At 42.2% G+C, this 14,377-nt stretch overlaps 3 protein-coding genes across 3 annotated transcripts; 1 reads left to right on the top strand and 2 right to left on the bottom strand.

The window, feature by feature from the left end:
* Positions 1–835: 835 nt before the first annotated feature.
* Positions 836–1,246, top strand: LOC308219186 (histone H3.2; the record flags this gene model as incomplete). Its single annotated transcript, XM_080613796.1, has 1 exon — positions 836–1,246. One exon carries the CDS (start codon positions 836–838, stop codon positions 1,244–1,246), a length of 411 nt encoding a protein of 136 aa, XP_080469922.1.
* A 4,566-nt stretch (positions 1,247–5,812) lies between these two features.
* Positions 5,813–6,299, bottom strand: LOC308230876 (histone H3.2). Its single transcript, XM_080635865.1, has one exon. It carries the CDS (start codon positions 6,296–6,298, stop codon positions 5,888–5,890), a length of 411 nt encoding a protein of 136 aa, XP_080491991.1. The 5' UTR covers position 6,299; the 3' UTR covers positions 5,813–5,887.
* Positions 6,300–6,633: 334 nt separating this feature from the next.
* Positions 6,634–8,008, bottom strand: LOC308219181 (histone H4; the record flags this gene model as incomplete). The annotated part of the gene is made up of 1 exon (XM_080613783.1): positions 6,634–8,008. The coding sequence occupies one exon, from the start codon at positions 8,006–8,008 to the stop codon at positions 7,697–7,699; it is 312 nt and encodes a 103-aa protein (XP_080469909.1). The 3' UTR covers positions 6,634–7,696.
* Between the last annotated feature and the right edge of the window lie 6,369 nt (positions 8,009–14,377).

Raw genomic sequence — 14,377 nt, forward strand, 5'->3', positions numbered from 1 at the left:
TAATAGCTGTAATGGTGCTTGGCACATGGAAAGGTACGGATGCCGGATCGGAGGTGCCACATGTGATTTGCTCCCCTGAGCCCTATCCTAATACAATTTTAAATAATAAAATCTGTCTTTTGAATGTGTGGTTGCTTGGATTTTTATTTTATTTTTTTTTAACGGAGTTGTCAGTTATTGTGGAAGGTGTCTCTACCAGCGGCAGAGGGATTGGAACTGTATGATCTTTAAGATCCCTCCGAACCACTTGATGATTCTGTGACTGTATTCTTCCTATGACGGGTGTGTTTGAAGAACCCAAAGAACCAGATCACAAACCAGCCTTCACACATAGATACACACACACCCTGGAAAGAAAGAGTGCTTTAGAAGAATTAAAAAAACACGGTTATAAAGACCTCTAGTGAGGAGAGCCTGTACAACACCTATTTTTTTAAATCTCAAGTCGTGGTGCATTTAGGAGAAAATCAACAATCTTCTGTTTGCTCAGGGAAGCGTAATTTAAGATTAAGCATTTACGTTTGGAAAGATTTTCTCTAAGCGTTTTAATTTGTGAGATAACTATTGAAAAAAAGAATACTGTAAGAAACAGGCAAGACGGAAAGCAATAGCGGCGAGCCGAAGGCGGGGGGAGGGCGAGCGCCGGTGGGCGGTTGCGAAATAGGCGCGCTTTCCAGGCGGGCTTTTCGAATTTTAAAAGATCCAATAGTAACGGCGCATTGATAATCCGGCTAGCCAATCAGAGAGGGGGATATGCTATAAATGCTGCTTCGGCAGCGGTGCAGCATCATTCGTCGGTAGCGGTGCTGGGAGGTAGCCGTGGTATATAAGTGCGATGGCGCGGACGAAGCAGACTGCCCGTAAATCGACCGGCGGGAAGGCGCCCCGCAAGCAGCTGGCCACTAAGGCTGCCCGCAAGAGCGCGCCGGCCACGGGCGGCGTGAAGAAGCCGCACCGGTACCGTCCTGGCACGGTGGCGCTGCGCGAGATCCGGCGCTACCAGAAGTCGACCGAGCTGCTGATTCGCAAGCTGCCCTTCCAGCGCCTGGTGCGCGAGATCGCGCAGGACTTCAAGACCGACCTGCGGTTCCAGAGCTCAGCCGTGATGGCGCTGCAGGAGGCGAGCGAGGCCTACCTGGTGGGGCTCTTCGAAGACACCAACCTGTGTGCCATCCACGCCAAACGTGTCACTATCATGCCCAAGGACATCCAGTTGGCGCGGCGCATTCGTGGCGAGCGCGCCTGAGGCTTTTGCAGATCCTCTTGTGATCGTGACCATTTCTCACACCTAAAGGCTCTTTTAAGAGCCACCACATCGCACAGAAGAGCTGTGACATGACCTTAATGTCTTGAGCGCACTTAAACATTCTGAAGTTCTTTTGTGGTAGTGAAAGTTTGAGGGGGGGGAGGGGAGGAGGGGGGTGGTTCTTTGGGTTGTGTTTTGTGGTGTGGTTTTTGTTTGGGTTTTTGTGTTTGTTTTTTTTTTTTTTGTGTGTGGTGGGGCTTGTTAGTCTATTCAGTTTGTATTCCCCCACTTCTCTGTGCTTGGTTGATTACTGTAGACACTTGACAACTTTGCAATAAGAAAATGCAGTTCCAATTAAAATGTATTAGTACACCTTCCTAAGCATTTGCCTTATACTGCTTGATTCTTCTGTGCAGGTGCTATGTGCTGTTTTAGTGAAAGACTTGCAATACCTATTTGAATACGCAACTACACAAATCAGAAAAACTGGTTGACGAGGGAAGATAAGTAAAAATACTCTTTAAACAACAACAAAACCCCTCAAGAAAACAAGCAGAATAGAGCAGCCAGGCTGCAGTAATTTTCCCCTGCTTCTCCTCAGACCTAATGCTTCCTGTAAAATACTTTCATTTGCAATAGTTTTTATGGAGCTGTGCAGGCTTTTACCTTTAAGCAATGTGGAAGGCATAACCTGCATTAATATTGGAAGACAGGCTTCAAGCTTCAGACAGTTTTTTATTAAAAAAAATTTGATATAAATATGCTCTCTAGGATGCTTTTACTCTGATCTCTTAAAATTGTAACACTGCTAGCTAGATACCCAAATGCCCTACCTAAGTATCACATCAAGAAAGCAAAAGAGCTAAGATAAAAAGACTGATGCTATGAATTTAAATGAAATATTCAATAAATTAGACTAATTGTCATTTGTGTTCTTAATTTTCCTTGTTTTATGACTTCAAGGAAAGGCTGGAGCTACGGTCAGAAAGAGCTTGGAAAAAGGAAAGAGAGCCTGGTGAATGTTCCTCTGAAGTCCCCTCCCCTCTTTCACAAATGTGTGGAGAGTACTGGCACAAGGGAAAGCTTTGTGGATGTAGCTTGGGACCAAAACAGGTGGGAGGAAAGGAAGGGGCTGTCAGGCCTTGGCAGCTTTGCAAGTGATGAGGGGCCTGTAGCAAATATGCTGATTTGGTTTTGAGAATTGAGGACAAACATTTTGTACTTTATAATAAGCAAAAGGTGGAGCCAGTAGAGGAAAACACATGGAAACAGAAGATCAAAACTTACTTGATTCAATGAAGGCTTGTCATTAAGAAATAACAGTTGGCCTTTAGTTCACTTCAGTTTCTTGGCTGATTGTGTCAAATCTTGCAGACTCTGACTGCTTTAATATTCCAGAGAACTCATCTTATCTGTTTATTCACAAATAAAGCATTTGGACTCCTATATTTTCCCTTCTTTGTTGTCACAACACCTTCTCCACTGTCCTTGGTAACAGAGTCTGGCCTATCCAATATGCTTCTGTAGATATTAAGCCCCCCAAATCAGTCTGAAATGAAAATTCAGATATTTGATCATCAGAGGAAGTCTGCAGGAAGTTTCATAGGGTGATTCAGAAAAAAATACACAGGAAGTAAACTAAGGTTGATGCAAGAAATAATCATAGCAAAAAGATGTAGGTATAAACGCATATACTCATAGATTACATATATTTTCCCCTCTACTCCATTCTTGTGAGACCTAATTTGAAGTACTGCATTCACCTCTGGGGCCTCCAGCACTATGAAGACCAGCTGAGAGAGTTGGCATTGTTAAGGCTGGAGAAAAGAATGCCCTGGGGAGACCTTAGAGCAGCTTCTAGTACTTAAAGGGGCCAACAAGAAAGCTGGGGGGGGACTTCTTACAAGCACATGTAGTCACAGGACAAGGAGCAGTATCTTCAAATTGAAAGAGAGGACATTTAGCTTAGAAATTAGGAAAATAAAATGTTCACTATGAGGGTGGTGAAACACTGGCACAGGTTGCCCAGACAAGCTGTGGCTGCCCCATCCCTGGCAGCATTCAAGGCCAGGCTGGACAGGACTTGGAGCAATCTGGTCCAGCGGAAGGTGTCCCTGCCTATGGCAGGGGGGTGGAACTGAAAGAGCTTTAAGATCCCTTCCAACCCAAACTGTTCTAGGATTCTATAATACATATGTACATATTCTATATGTTCTGAAAGAACATATACATGATTTTTCCTCACTCACAAATTATAATTCTTCTCAGTATCTGTTCACCTTTTTTTCTATCCCAGTCCCCTCTGCTCAACACCACCTGGCTTTCTCCATATTTTTTTGTGGTGCCGACAATGTGGTAAGTCAAACAAAAAAACTCTAGTTCAACTAAATGACTGTGGTAGCTCCCAACTGAAATACTCTATTAATCTCTTTGTACATCACCACTTGCAGAGTAAGGAGTGTCAATCTTATAAAGTTGAAAGCAGAATTGCCCCTGACAGAATATCACAGGCTGTGCCTGTAGGTCTGATTTGAAAGGAATTATATTATTATAATTTAAAAATTAATTGTTTGTTTCTAACACTTCAGTAGGCTCCATCCTCATTCTAATTGTTGTTATACATTGGCAGTGTATTAGTAACCGAAATTAAGTTTGTTTCTAGGCACCACCTTGTGTTTAGCAAAAGCAAAGGCTAAAACCTCAGACTGTTACAATTGTAACTAAGTCAAGAGGAAGTTCACAGAAATCCCATACAGAACAAAAAAGAACACACAGAAACAGACACTGACATCTGCTTATAATGCACAGAAGCTGTGTAAGGACCCCTCACTGATACCAGGCTCCAGAATCTGCTCTCAAAAGTGAAAGAGAAAATGATTCAACAGAAATGATGAGTAGGTAATAGCTTGTCTTTTTTCCCCCAGGTCTTTTATCAGTGCTGCCTAGTAGAATAGCTAAGAAGGACTGGGGTAGGATCTCAGAGTGTTAACAAGGTGGTTAAAAATAAGACAAAATTCCCCTTTTTTTTAATTATTTTCTGGTTAACATTAAATATGTTCTTGGACAACTAAATCAGTAAAAAGCAAGATTTGAGATTATGCTTTTCTTATCTGACTTTTAATAGACACAGAAGTTGTATGGCCTGTTGGGAAGTTTTCTTCAGTCCCCTGGCTGTAAGTGAAAAGTCTCTTCTCACACCATGCTGCCTTTCAGGAGAAGAAGAAATCTCGATCACGCTGTAGCATAGAGCTTCAATTAAAAAAGCCAATATTTTCTTTCTGTATCATTTACCTTTCATTCTGTTTCATTTCAAACTCAGAAAAGTTTTTAATTTACATGCAAATAAACTGTGAAATCTTAAAGAAACCCTGACCCAATTGCAACAATATACGTTCTATTTCAAAGACACAAAATCAAAAATAGACCAGCTCCTCTGTTCACTAGAGACTGCACAGCCGTTCCACTCCTTACTTGGTAACACAGGTGGGGAGAAGCTGGTAAGGTGTTTCCCAAAATAATGGGAGAAAAAACTATTCTCCATAATGAATCTGAGGCCCAAGTTTTTAACTTCCTATTTTAATGCTCAGGCTCTTGTTAGACTGGTCACTCCTATGAGTGCAATGGTAATAATCTGAGCAAAAGTAGGTCTTTATAAGGGAGAATGAAAGCTACCTGTATATATCCTGCAAGCATCCTAGAAATCTGACTGCAGAAATCATAGAATGGTTTTGGTTTCCACTAAAAGAAAACATAGAATTTTAGAACGGCTTAGGTTGGAAGGGGCCTTACAGGTCATCCAGTTCCAAGCCCCTGCCATGGGCAGGGACACCTTCCACTAGACCAGATGAAACTAAGGCCTCTGCATGTTTTCTGACTGCGTAAAATCTAGAGACTACTACCTGAGAAAGTTTAATGACAAACATGTACATGCATTATTGGAAGAAACAATTTTCCACTTCAAGACTTTCATAAATCTCTTGCAAAAAACCACCTTCCTCCCAATCACCACCACTCCCCCTCTTCCTCCAGGAAACATATTTTTCTCCAGCCAAGTTCCTCCTTTGCACCTCCCTCAGAGCTGTTGAGTCCACAGTCAGGAACATAAACACCCCACTCAGAAACCAGATATTCTCGGCTCACCATCCTTAAACTAATAGGCCTCAGCCTGCCCCCTCCAAGTTGAGCGTTTCCATACCTACGGGTGTTCATGAAGTGCCTGTCGCTCCCCTTCAGTATTTGCAAAACACCACGGGATATTGCAGCCTTGTGGGCTTTACAAAAGATGATTGCATAGGAACAAACGCTAAAGTAATAAATGGAGAACAAAAAGAAAAACACAACCACACACACAAAAAACAAAGAAACGAAAATCCCAAACAGAAAAAACCCAACCAAACCAACAAAAGACACACGAGAAAAAAAACAACACAAAACCACAAAAAAAAGCACCCCCCCCCCCCAAAAAAGAAAAAAAAACAAGCCATAAAATAAAACTGACTAGAAAAATGTTGATTACTCTAAAGCACTTATTTTAAAAAGCAGTGCTACAGCTCTTTACAGCGTGCATGGAGTGGCTCTTAGAAGAGCCTTTGGGTCGGTATCAGCTGCTTGGTGTCGGCTAGAGAGGCTGCGGCAGGAGCCTCAGGCGCGCTCGCCACGAATGCGCCGCGCCAACTGGATGTCCTTGGGCATGATAGTGACACGTTTGGCGTGGATGGCACACAGATTGGTATCCTCGAAGAGCCCCACCAGGTAGGCCTCGCTCGCCTCCTGCAGCGCCATCACGGCTGAGCTCTGGAACCGCAGGTCGGTCTTGAAGTCCTGCGCGATCTCGCGCACCAGGCGCTGGAAGGGCAGCTTGCGAATCAGCAGCTCGGTCGACTTCTGGTAGCGCCGGATCTCGCGCAGCGCCACCGTGCCGGGACGGTAACGGTGCGGCTTCTTCACGCCGCCCGTAGCCGGCGCGCTCTTGCGGGCAGCCTTGGTGGCCAGCTGCTTGCGGGGCGCCTTCCCGCCGGTCGATTTACGGGCAGTCTGCTTCGTACGCGCCATAGTCGACCAGCTCAATCCCCTCCCCTGCAACACAGAGAACTGAACAAACCAAACGCCCGATGTCGATATTTATAGACCTATCCCGCCTTTGATTGGACGCCTGGAAGCGCGATCTCATTGGCTACTGTGTAATCCTAGCCTGGGCCCAAGAAAGCTGTGTTAGTTCAGTGCTACCCTCACAGACACCCATTTGTACTCTCACCGCGACCCCACTTAGAGTCCCGACTCCCTCGGTGCGAGTCCCAAAGCCTCGGGGGGCTGGTACTGCAGGCACAGAGGTCTCATCCCTTCTGCTTTTCGGGCTTTCTCTCTCCGCCAGATTCCGGGTAGGTTAAAAGCCATATGGACGTTCAAATTCAGGAGTTGCCCATAATAGTGCTTTTCTTTTTTTTTGTAATGCAGGGCTGTAGCAAGTATGTAATGGCCTGTAACAATCGAGATGCATCTTTTAAGCTACTTTTTTGTCGGTTTATTTTATCTAGGAAATTGGGCAGGAGATATCGTAGGTAAAATTGTGATTTTGACAACACTTAGAAAACTTATTTGGGAAATTAAGGCCTCTACAAGGGAATACAGACTTCGTGCATTATTTAATTTGCTTTTTTGTTTGTGGTTTTTTTTTGTTTGTTTTTCCATCAGTGATGAAGGAAATAAAACACTAATACTTTAGTAACACACATTAGGTGAGAGAATTTTTTGTGTCATGAGAATTATAAAAGCCCCTTGCACGGGACATCTTTCGACTTATTTTATTGAAATACATTGTCAAGGACATAATTTTTCTTCAAGGTCCACCCCCCCCACACCACCTCAAAGAATTCTGAGAACTGTTGGTTTACTCCTGAAATAGCTTTAAAGAAATCAGTAACAAGAAACTAAAGACAGGTTAAAATAAAAAAAAAAAAACAACCAACAAACATTTATTTGAAGTATCAGAAAGCAAAGGTTCATCTCAGAGCAACTTTCATGTTTATTCCCCAGGTGATAAATTGTTTTCTCTTCTTCCTTGCAGTGAGTAAAATTTTCATTTAAGTGAGAGTAGATAAAGTAGAAGACATTGAACAATATTCCAGCTAATTCAATATTCAAGCACATGTGAGTTTTTATTACAAAGGGCACTTAGAATGATGGCTCTTGGGGTATAACGTTCCTAAGGGAATATAACAGTAAAGTGAATAAAGCTCCTCGCACAACAGACAACTTTACAAGTAACAGCAAAATTAGATCGTACTTGGCAAACCAGAAGGCCCTTAAAAGAGTATTTCGTTAAAAGAAGCCATACCAAATGCTTCTGATGCTTCACGGAAAACAATGTCACAGCTCTTCTCAGGAAATTATGGGTGGCTCTTAAAAGAGCCTTTGGGTTCGGTTCGGAAAATATTCTGGGAACGAAAACCTTTAGCCGCCAAAGCCATAGAGAGTGCGACCCTGGCGTTTCAAAGCATAAACCACGTCCATAGCGGTCACAGTCTTCCTCTTGGCGTGCTCCGTGTAGGTGACCGCGTCGCGGATCACGTTCTCCAAGAAGACCTTCAGCACGCCGCGCGTCTCCTCATAAATGAGCCCAGAGATGCGCTTCACCCCGCCACGCCGAGCCAGGCGGCGGATGGCCGGCTTGGTGATGCCCTGGATATTGTCGCGCAGCACTTTTCGGTGGCGCTTAGCGCCCCCTTTCCCGAGCCCCTTCCCGCCTTTACCTCTCCCAGACATGATATCCCGCAGCTGTTGCTACTTAAAGTAAAGTGGGGCTGGCAGAGCCGCCTTCTTCTATGCTAAGACCCGACCTGATTGAAAACTGCAGGGAGGAGGGGCGGAGCCTGGGGTCCCCCAGATTTCCCCACTCTCACCATCGCGCACCCTGCTGGCCAATAAAGGCGAGCTTCCCATAAGCTTACCTTCTTTCGGTAGAAGAACTTATGCATTCCTGCTATTTTTCGGTACGGCCGTTTGCTTTTTAGACAGAAACAAAGCAAAGACGTTGGATCTGTGTCTAATAGCTTACATAAGCTTTTTTTTGGTGTGTTTCAATAAATTACTCTTTGATTTTTCACTGTGATTGTTTGTTTTGGGTTGGTTGGTTTGAGATATTTTTGGTGTTGATTTAGGTTGGATTGGGTTTGGTTTGGGTTTTGTTGTTTGCTTTTTAAATATGGGTATGTGTTATGTATTGCAGTTTCACCTGGTTCCATCGTTTCTCATATGTGACTTTAAAACTTTAAATATTTTTTTTATTATTTATTTATTTTTAATGGAGCAGCTTGGAGGAAAATCTGTCCAATTGTCTTTCTGCAAAATTCTAAGCTTCCTAAATTTTGTTCTCCCTTCCATTTACCTCCTTTTCTGAACTTTTTCTCAAGGAGTATTTAGGTGTTAAGGTACGCTAGTGGGGAGTTTCACCATTACGTGCTCTACTTTAATTCTTTTTAAGATAAATTGGTTCTTTGGACTAATACTTTTACTGCACTTTCTGTTCTTGTGGTGGTGGACTCAGAGTAGCTTTTTCAGTCACTGAAAAATTAAATATGTAAAAAGAAAGGCGGTTTTGTCATTCGGTGGGAAGGTATTAAACTCTGGGTTTGCTTCTTGGGGGATAAAACTCTTTTGAGGTAGTACTGTTGAAAACAAGAAACAGTACTTAACAAAAAATCATTCGGTAGTTGGCTTTCGACCTGAAATGATTGGGTGAAAAGTTTCCAGTACTTTTGCTGCCCCGTTGTTGGTGGCTTTTTTGTTTCCTCTTTTTTTTTTTTTTGGTCCCTTTGAAGCTGAGCTGCTTTATGTTATGTGCCCTTTCATAAAGATACAACATAAGATTAATCAACAATCAATCTATACCTTTTCATAGGTCACAGATGCATATCGCATCTTCTAGCAAAGATATCACTGTTCCAGTGGCCGTTTATTGGCAAGAGAAAATAATGTAGTCTAGAATGTTGCTCATGCACAGTCTCTTCAGCATAGGCGCAATGGAAATCCAGTGCGCCAAAACAAGCATCGAGATTCTGAAGGAGACATCCTAAAGGCTCAAACTAGTACAAGTGTCCTGTTCCACATGGAACTTGACAGTATCCTAGATTGGGCTACGGCAAGAATTCTGGAGCACAGTGGGGATGCGAAGGCTAAGCTCATGGTGTTCTCTTTCCTAAAGCCACTTTGCTCCTTGCAGGGAGGGAGGTTCAGGGACCATAACTGTAACGCTGTGGAAGACCAGGCTTCTGAGAGAAGCTGTGCACTCTGTAGTCAGGTCCTCTGTTGTTTACAGGAGATTTCAAGAGTAAAGTAGCTGTATCCTCACCAGGATGTTGCTAATAGGGTAGTTTAGCACTACCTGCTGAGCTCAATGAACCCACCTTGCTGTGAAAATCCAGTTCTTTAGTCTGTTCAATCCTTGGGAAACTGACCATATCACAGGCCCCAACGGAAGTTATTACAATTTGCAGATCCCTGCTATAAGGCTAACGGACAATCCTGAGCTTCACCAAATCACCTCCCCATCCAGTCCCTGATAAAGTTGTGAAGCTCTGGAATTGCTGAGGTTTTGTTTCTGCTTTTAATTTTGTTTATTATTTTCCATGGGATAAAAAAAAGTTAGAGCTTCGTACTATAACCCTACTCCATACTGAGCTTCTTCTGCCCAGGAATCTGTGGCTACATATATTCCCCCTGTCTCTTGCTGCCTATCTCCATGCATCTTCATGTCAGAACCCATTTGGAAATGCTTTTTTTAAAAAACTAAGAAGATACATACTTGTTCATAACACTGTTTTTCTACTACCGACAGAAAATCATCTAATAAAGTGAAGCAAGGTTGGAGCCTAATTCCCTGACTTCTTCCCTCCTAGGTGATTCTAAATTATACACCAAATTTCATCTGGTCTACTAGATCTGTCTTCCAAAATTAAACTGCGTCTTGATATGGAAACTCAATGTCTGGAAAGTTGCTGAGTTTCGTAGAGTCATTTGCACTGACAGGGACTTTCAAAGATCATGTAGACTAACTGTGAGTAGGGACATCTTTCACTAGATCAAGTGAAAGACTCATCCAACCTAATTTTGAACATTTCCATGGATGAGGCATCCACAGCTTCCCTGGGCAGCCTGTTCCAGTGTGTCCCACCACACTCATCATCAAAAATTTCTTCTGTGTGTCCAATCCAAATCTACCATCTTTCAGTTTAAAACTATTGTCCTTTGTCCTGTCAGTACAGATCCTGTTGAAAAGTCTTTCTCCATCTTTCTTATAGGCTCCCTTCATGTACTGAAAGGCCACAATAAGGTATCTCTGTAGTCTTTGCTTCTCCAGGCTGAAAACCCCAACTCTCTCAACCTGTCTTCATATGAGAGGTGTTCGAGCCCTCTGACCATTTTTGTGGCCCTCCTCTGGACCTGCTCCGACAGATCCATGTCTTGTACTGGGGACTCCAGAGCTTGATGCACTACTCCAGGTGGGGTCCCATGAGAGTGAAGAAGAGTTTCACCTCCTTTGACCTGCTGGCCCTTCATGGGTTTCATAAGGGCCACTCCTTAAGGCTGTCAACATTCTTCCCTCTAGCGAATCAATTGCACTACTCAGCTTGGTGTCATACACAGAGTTGCTTAGTGTGCACTCAATCCCACTACCTATGGCACCGATACAGTATCTGCCCCAGTATGGACCGCTGAGGGACGTGACTCATTACTGGTTTCCTTCACTCATTACTGGTTTTCGTTTGGACACGGAGCCATTTGGTGTAAGTTTTTGGGTACAGCTATTCAGCCAATTCCTTACCCATTTAACAACTCATCCATCAAATCCATACTTCTTCAGTTTAAAGGTAAGAACATACCTCTATGATACCACATAGTGAAGCCATGTTTGCTGTCTCTAATGACCTCCCTGTCTTCCATATATTTTGACATAGCTTCTAGGAGTATCTGTTCAATGACCTTAACAGGCCCTCAGGTGAGACTGACTGGTCTTCAGGTCACAGGGTCCTCTTTACTACTCTTATAAAGATGTCTGTGATATTTCCTTTTCTCCAGTTTCTGGGAACTTCACCTGACTGCAATGACTTTTCAAATATGATGAAGAGTGTCTTAGCAACTGCATCTGCCAATTCGCTCAGGACCCTGGTGTTCATCTCATCAGGCCTTATAGAATTGTGTGCATGTTCATATTCTTCAAATGGTCTCAAATCTGATCTTTTACAATGGAAGGGAGTTTGTACCCCCGACCCCTGCCTTGAGGTTCAGAGGCTTGAGAGATGTGGGAATGGTGATTACCAATGAAAACTGAGGAAAAAATAAAAAAGAAAAAAACCTGAACAATCCAATAAGTTGAGTACTTCAGCCTTTTCCATATCAGTTGTCACTAGTTCTCCTGTCATGTTTATCTGTGGGGAGAGACACACATCATCTTTAATCTTCCTTTTCTGAAGGAAAAAAAAAAAATAATCTTTACTGCACTTTTGTGACATGCGTTTCCTACCCAGATAGCTAGGATTTTTGGGATAGTTGTCATATGGAATACTTAGTCAGCTTTTCTTTGACACTGGAGAAGAGAAAATATGTCAGAAATATGCTCTGTTTTAATGAAAGAAGTCACCTGCCTCCTGAAGAGGAGGGCTTTCTCTTTGGATACAGGGATAATTTTTCATTAGGAACACACAGCTTTGATAGCCTGAGTCCATATTTGCAGTGAAAATTTTGAATTCTTAGTATGTGCCTCCTGAAGAGTGCACATACACAGCAGATCTGGTCCTGATATGAAAGAAATGCTACTGATAGCAAACTGTTCTCTCTGACAGAAGAAAAAAAAAATATTTGAAGAGTTAAGAACCAAGTGGCCAAACACAGTTAACCAGGGAACGGGCACAGAGTGCTGTTATGAAGACAGCAAAACTACAGCACACAAAACAGAGAGGCAGGGAAGAAGTGGCAAAACACTGCAGTGGCAATCGTAATGTGCATTTTTACTAAGGCAGTTACATACAACTGATCATAACTATGCAGATCCAGTACATACACCTTCAGTTTACTAGCACACACTGGTGCTAGTGAAAAAAAAGAACAACAGAAACTCCTTTTTTTTTCTTTTCTTTTTTTTTTTTTTTTTTTTATTTATGTCTGATGCAGGTCCTGACCTATGCTTTGTTTATTTTTATTGTTTCAATGTTTGATAAGAACAATAATGCTCTTACTATTTTTTTATATTTTCTAGGTAGTAAAAAAGAAATCTGTGGCAGAAAAACCTTGCTAAGTCAAAGGTTTCTAGATGAAAAGTGATTCTGTACCTGATCTCAAGCTGGACCAAATCTGTACTGCCATGCAAGCAGTGGAAAACAGATCTAATAGTCATGATATTCATATTTGACTTGATATTCATAGTTGACTTGATATTCATATTTGACTTGAAGGTTGTCCCCAGCCTTCATGTCTATACACTATAGCTGTCTCCCTGCTCAGCTCCTTCCCTTTGAGATTCTGTAAACTTAGTCTTGAAATCTACGTATTTACATCTCTCCCTTTATTCACCCAGGATACTATGAAGGATTTTTTCTCTGCTTTATTCAGCTTAGTGTGCTCACTGCTACTGATGATGTGCAACAACAGCATATCCCTATTTTAAACGTCTCTTCACTTGAACTAGCATCGTTCTGCCTTTTATCACAGACTAGCTTCTGATTTTCCCTAACAAATGCAGAAGCTTTTTTATACAATTAATGGAATAGTTTCACTTGAAATATAGCTTTGATGTTTTTAAGAAGTGAGACTTTAAGACAGAGCTTTTTTATTTTTTTTCAAAGTCATGCCAAGGCCATGCAGAATAAACTCTTATTCTCACATGGCAACAACTACAGTAAAAAGACACAGAGATACACAAAAAACCACAGGCGTAACAAAGCCCATGACAGAGAACAAACTGATAAAGAAATACATGTGCAGAAATTACCTGGTTTTGTGGTAATTTAACATGTGACTAATGCTGCTGAAAAATTTTGTAACCCTATAATACAAAGCTGTTTATCAGTAAAAAGTCATATACAATTTTGTGAGGGGAATTTACCATTCTGAGGTACATTCAAGAAGCAGGGATGTGTATGATACAGTTTTGCCTATGCTACTGTAACTGGGTTTTGCCTTTTGGGGCTCAGCTGTAAAGAAATAAATTTAGTATGAATATCATGTTTCCTACAGAAGCATACCAGCTCTTTGACCATACCCATCCAAAATGTACATGTGTGTTAGTGGAGAAGCTGCTGCTCGAACATCCACATACCATTTAAGGGACTGCACACATACTACCCAAGACTCCTGGGACTGGAGCCCCTTTGCAACGGTCAACTCCAGTAAGAACAGAGATGCTCCTTTTGACTCCTTGCTCACATACACGCTTGCTCTAGGGTGTGCTTCCTCCTCCTTCAGGCTCAGCCCCAGGTCTCCCACAGCAGTCTCAGTCATCTGATTCCAGGAAAAAATAATTTAACAACTATGTGGTACAGCAAAAGGAACAGCTTGAGCTGGGTGCCTCTGGAGAGGGAACCCGAACAAAAAAGTCCTTTAGTAATTATGATTTATGCACACACTCCTCGTGCCTTTTTAGCCCAATGGTGATTTTTTTATCTGGGGTCTTCTAACACCTTGTTGGATTCTTTCTCTGCCTTCACAGAGGCAGGCCGTTAACTGTTCTTGTTTTTACGACTCACAGCTTCTGCTGACAGTAGTAGCCTCCTTATCTTCTGGTTTGTGCTTCTTTCACCATAGCCTGTTGGCAGTGCATGGGACACTAAAAAGTCCCAGATCTAGAATAAACATTACTTGGCAACAGCTAAAACACCACTGTGTTAAAAACATTCTTCTCACATTAAAGAGAAAACACAGCCCTTTACCAGCTTCTAGAAAAATTACTGAGAAAACTAACTTTATTCCAGCAAAAAGCATATTGAGGTGAAAGTCCACAGCTTATGGCATAAGGCTTCAGCAAATTAAGCTGCTGATGCTAAGCAAGTAAAGCTAGTCAAACAGCAAAATAAACCATACAATATTATAAATCTGTCTCAAGCTATCTAAAACTGACTTATTTAAGCTAAATAACTAGTG

This window comes from Psittacula echo (assembly GCF_963264785.1).
Source record: "Psittacula echo genome assembly, chromosome: 1".
In the NCBI taxonomy this organism is placed as follows: domain Eukaryota; kingdom Metazoa; phylum Chordata; class Aves; order Psittaciformes; family Psittacidae; genus Psittacula; species Psittacula echo.

Coding starts and splice junctions, on each gene's coding strand:
- LOC308230876 (XM_080635865.1), bottom strand. CDS start 6,298: ATGGCGCGTACGAAGCAGACTGCCCGTAAATCGACCGGCGGGAAGGCG.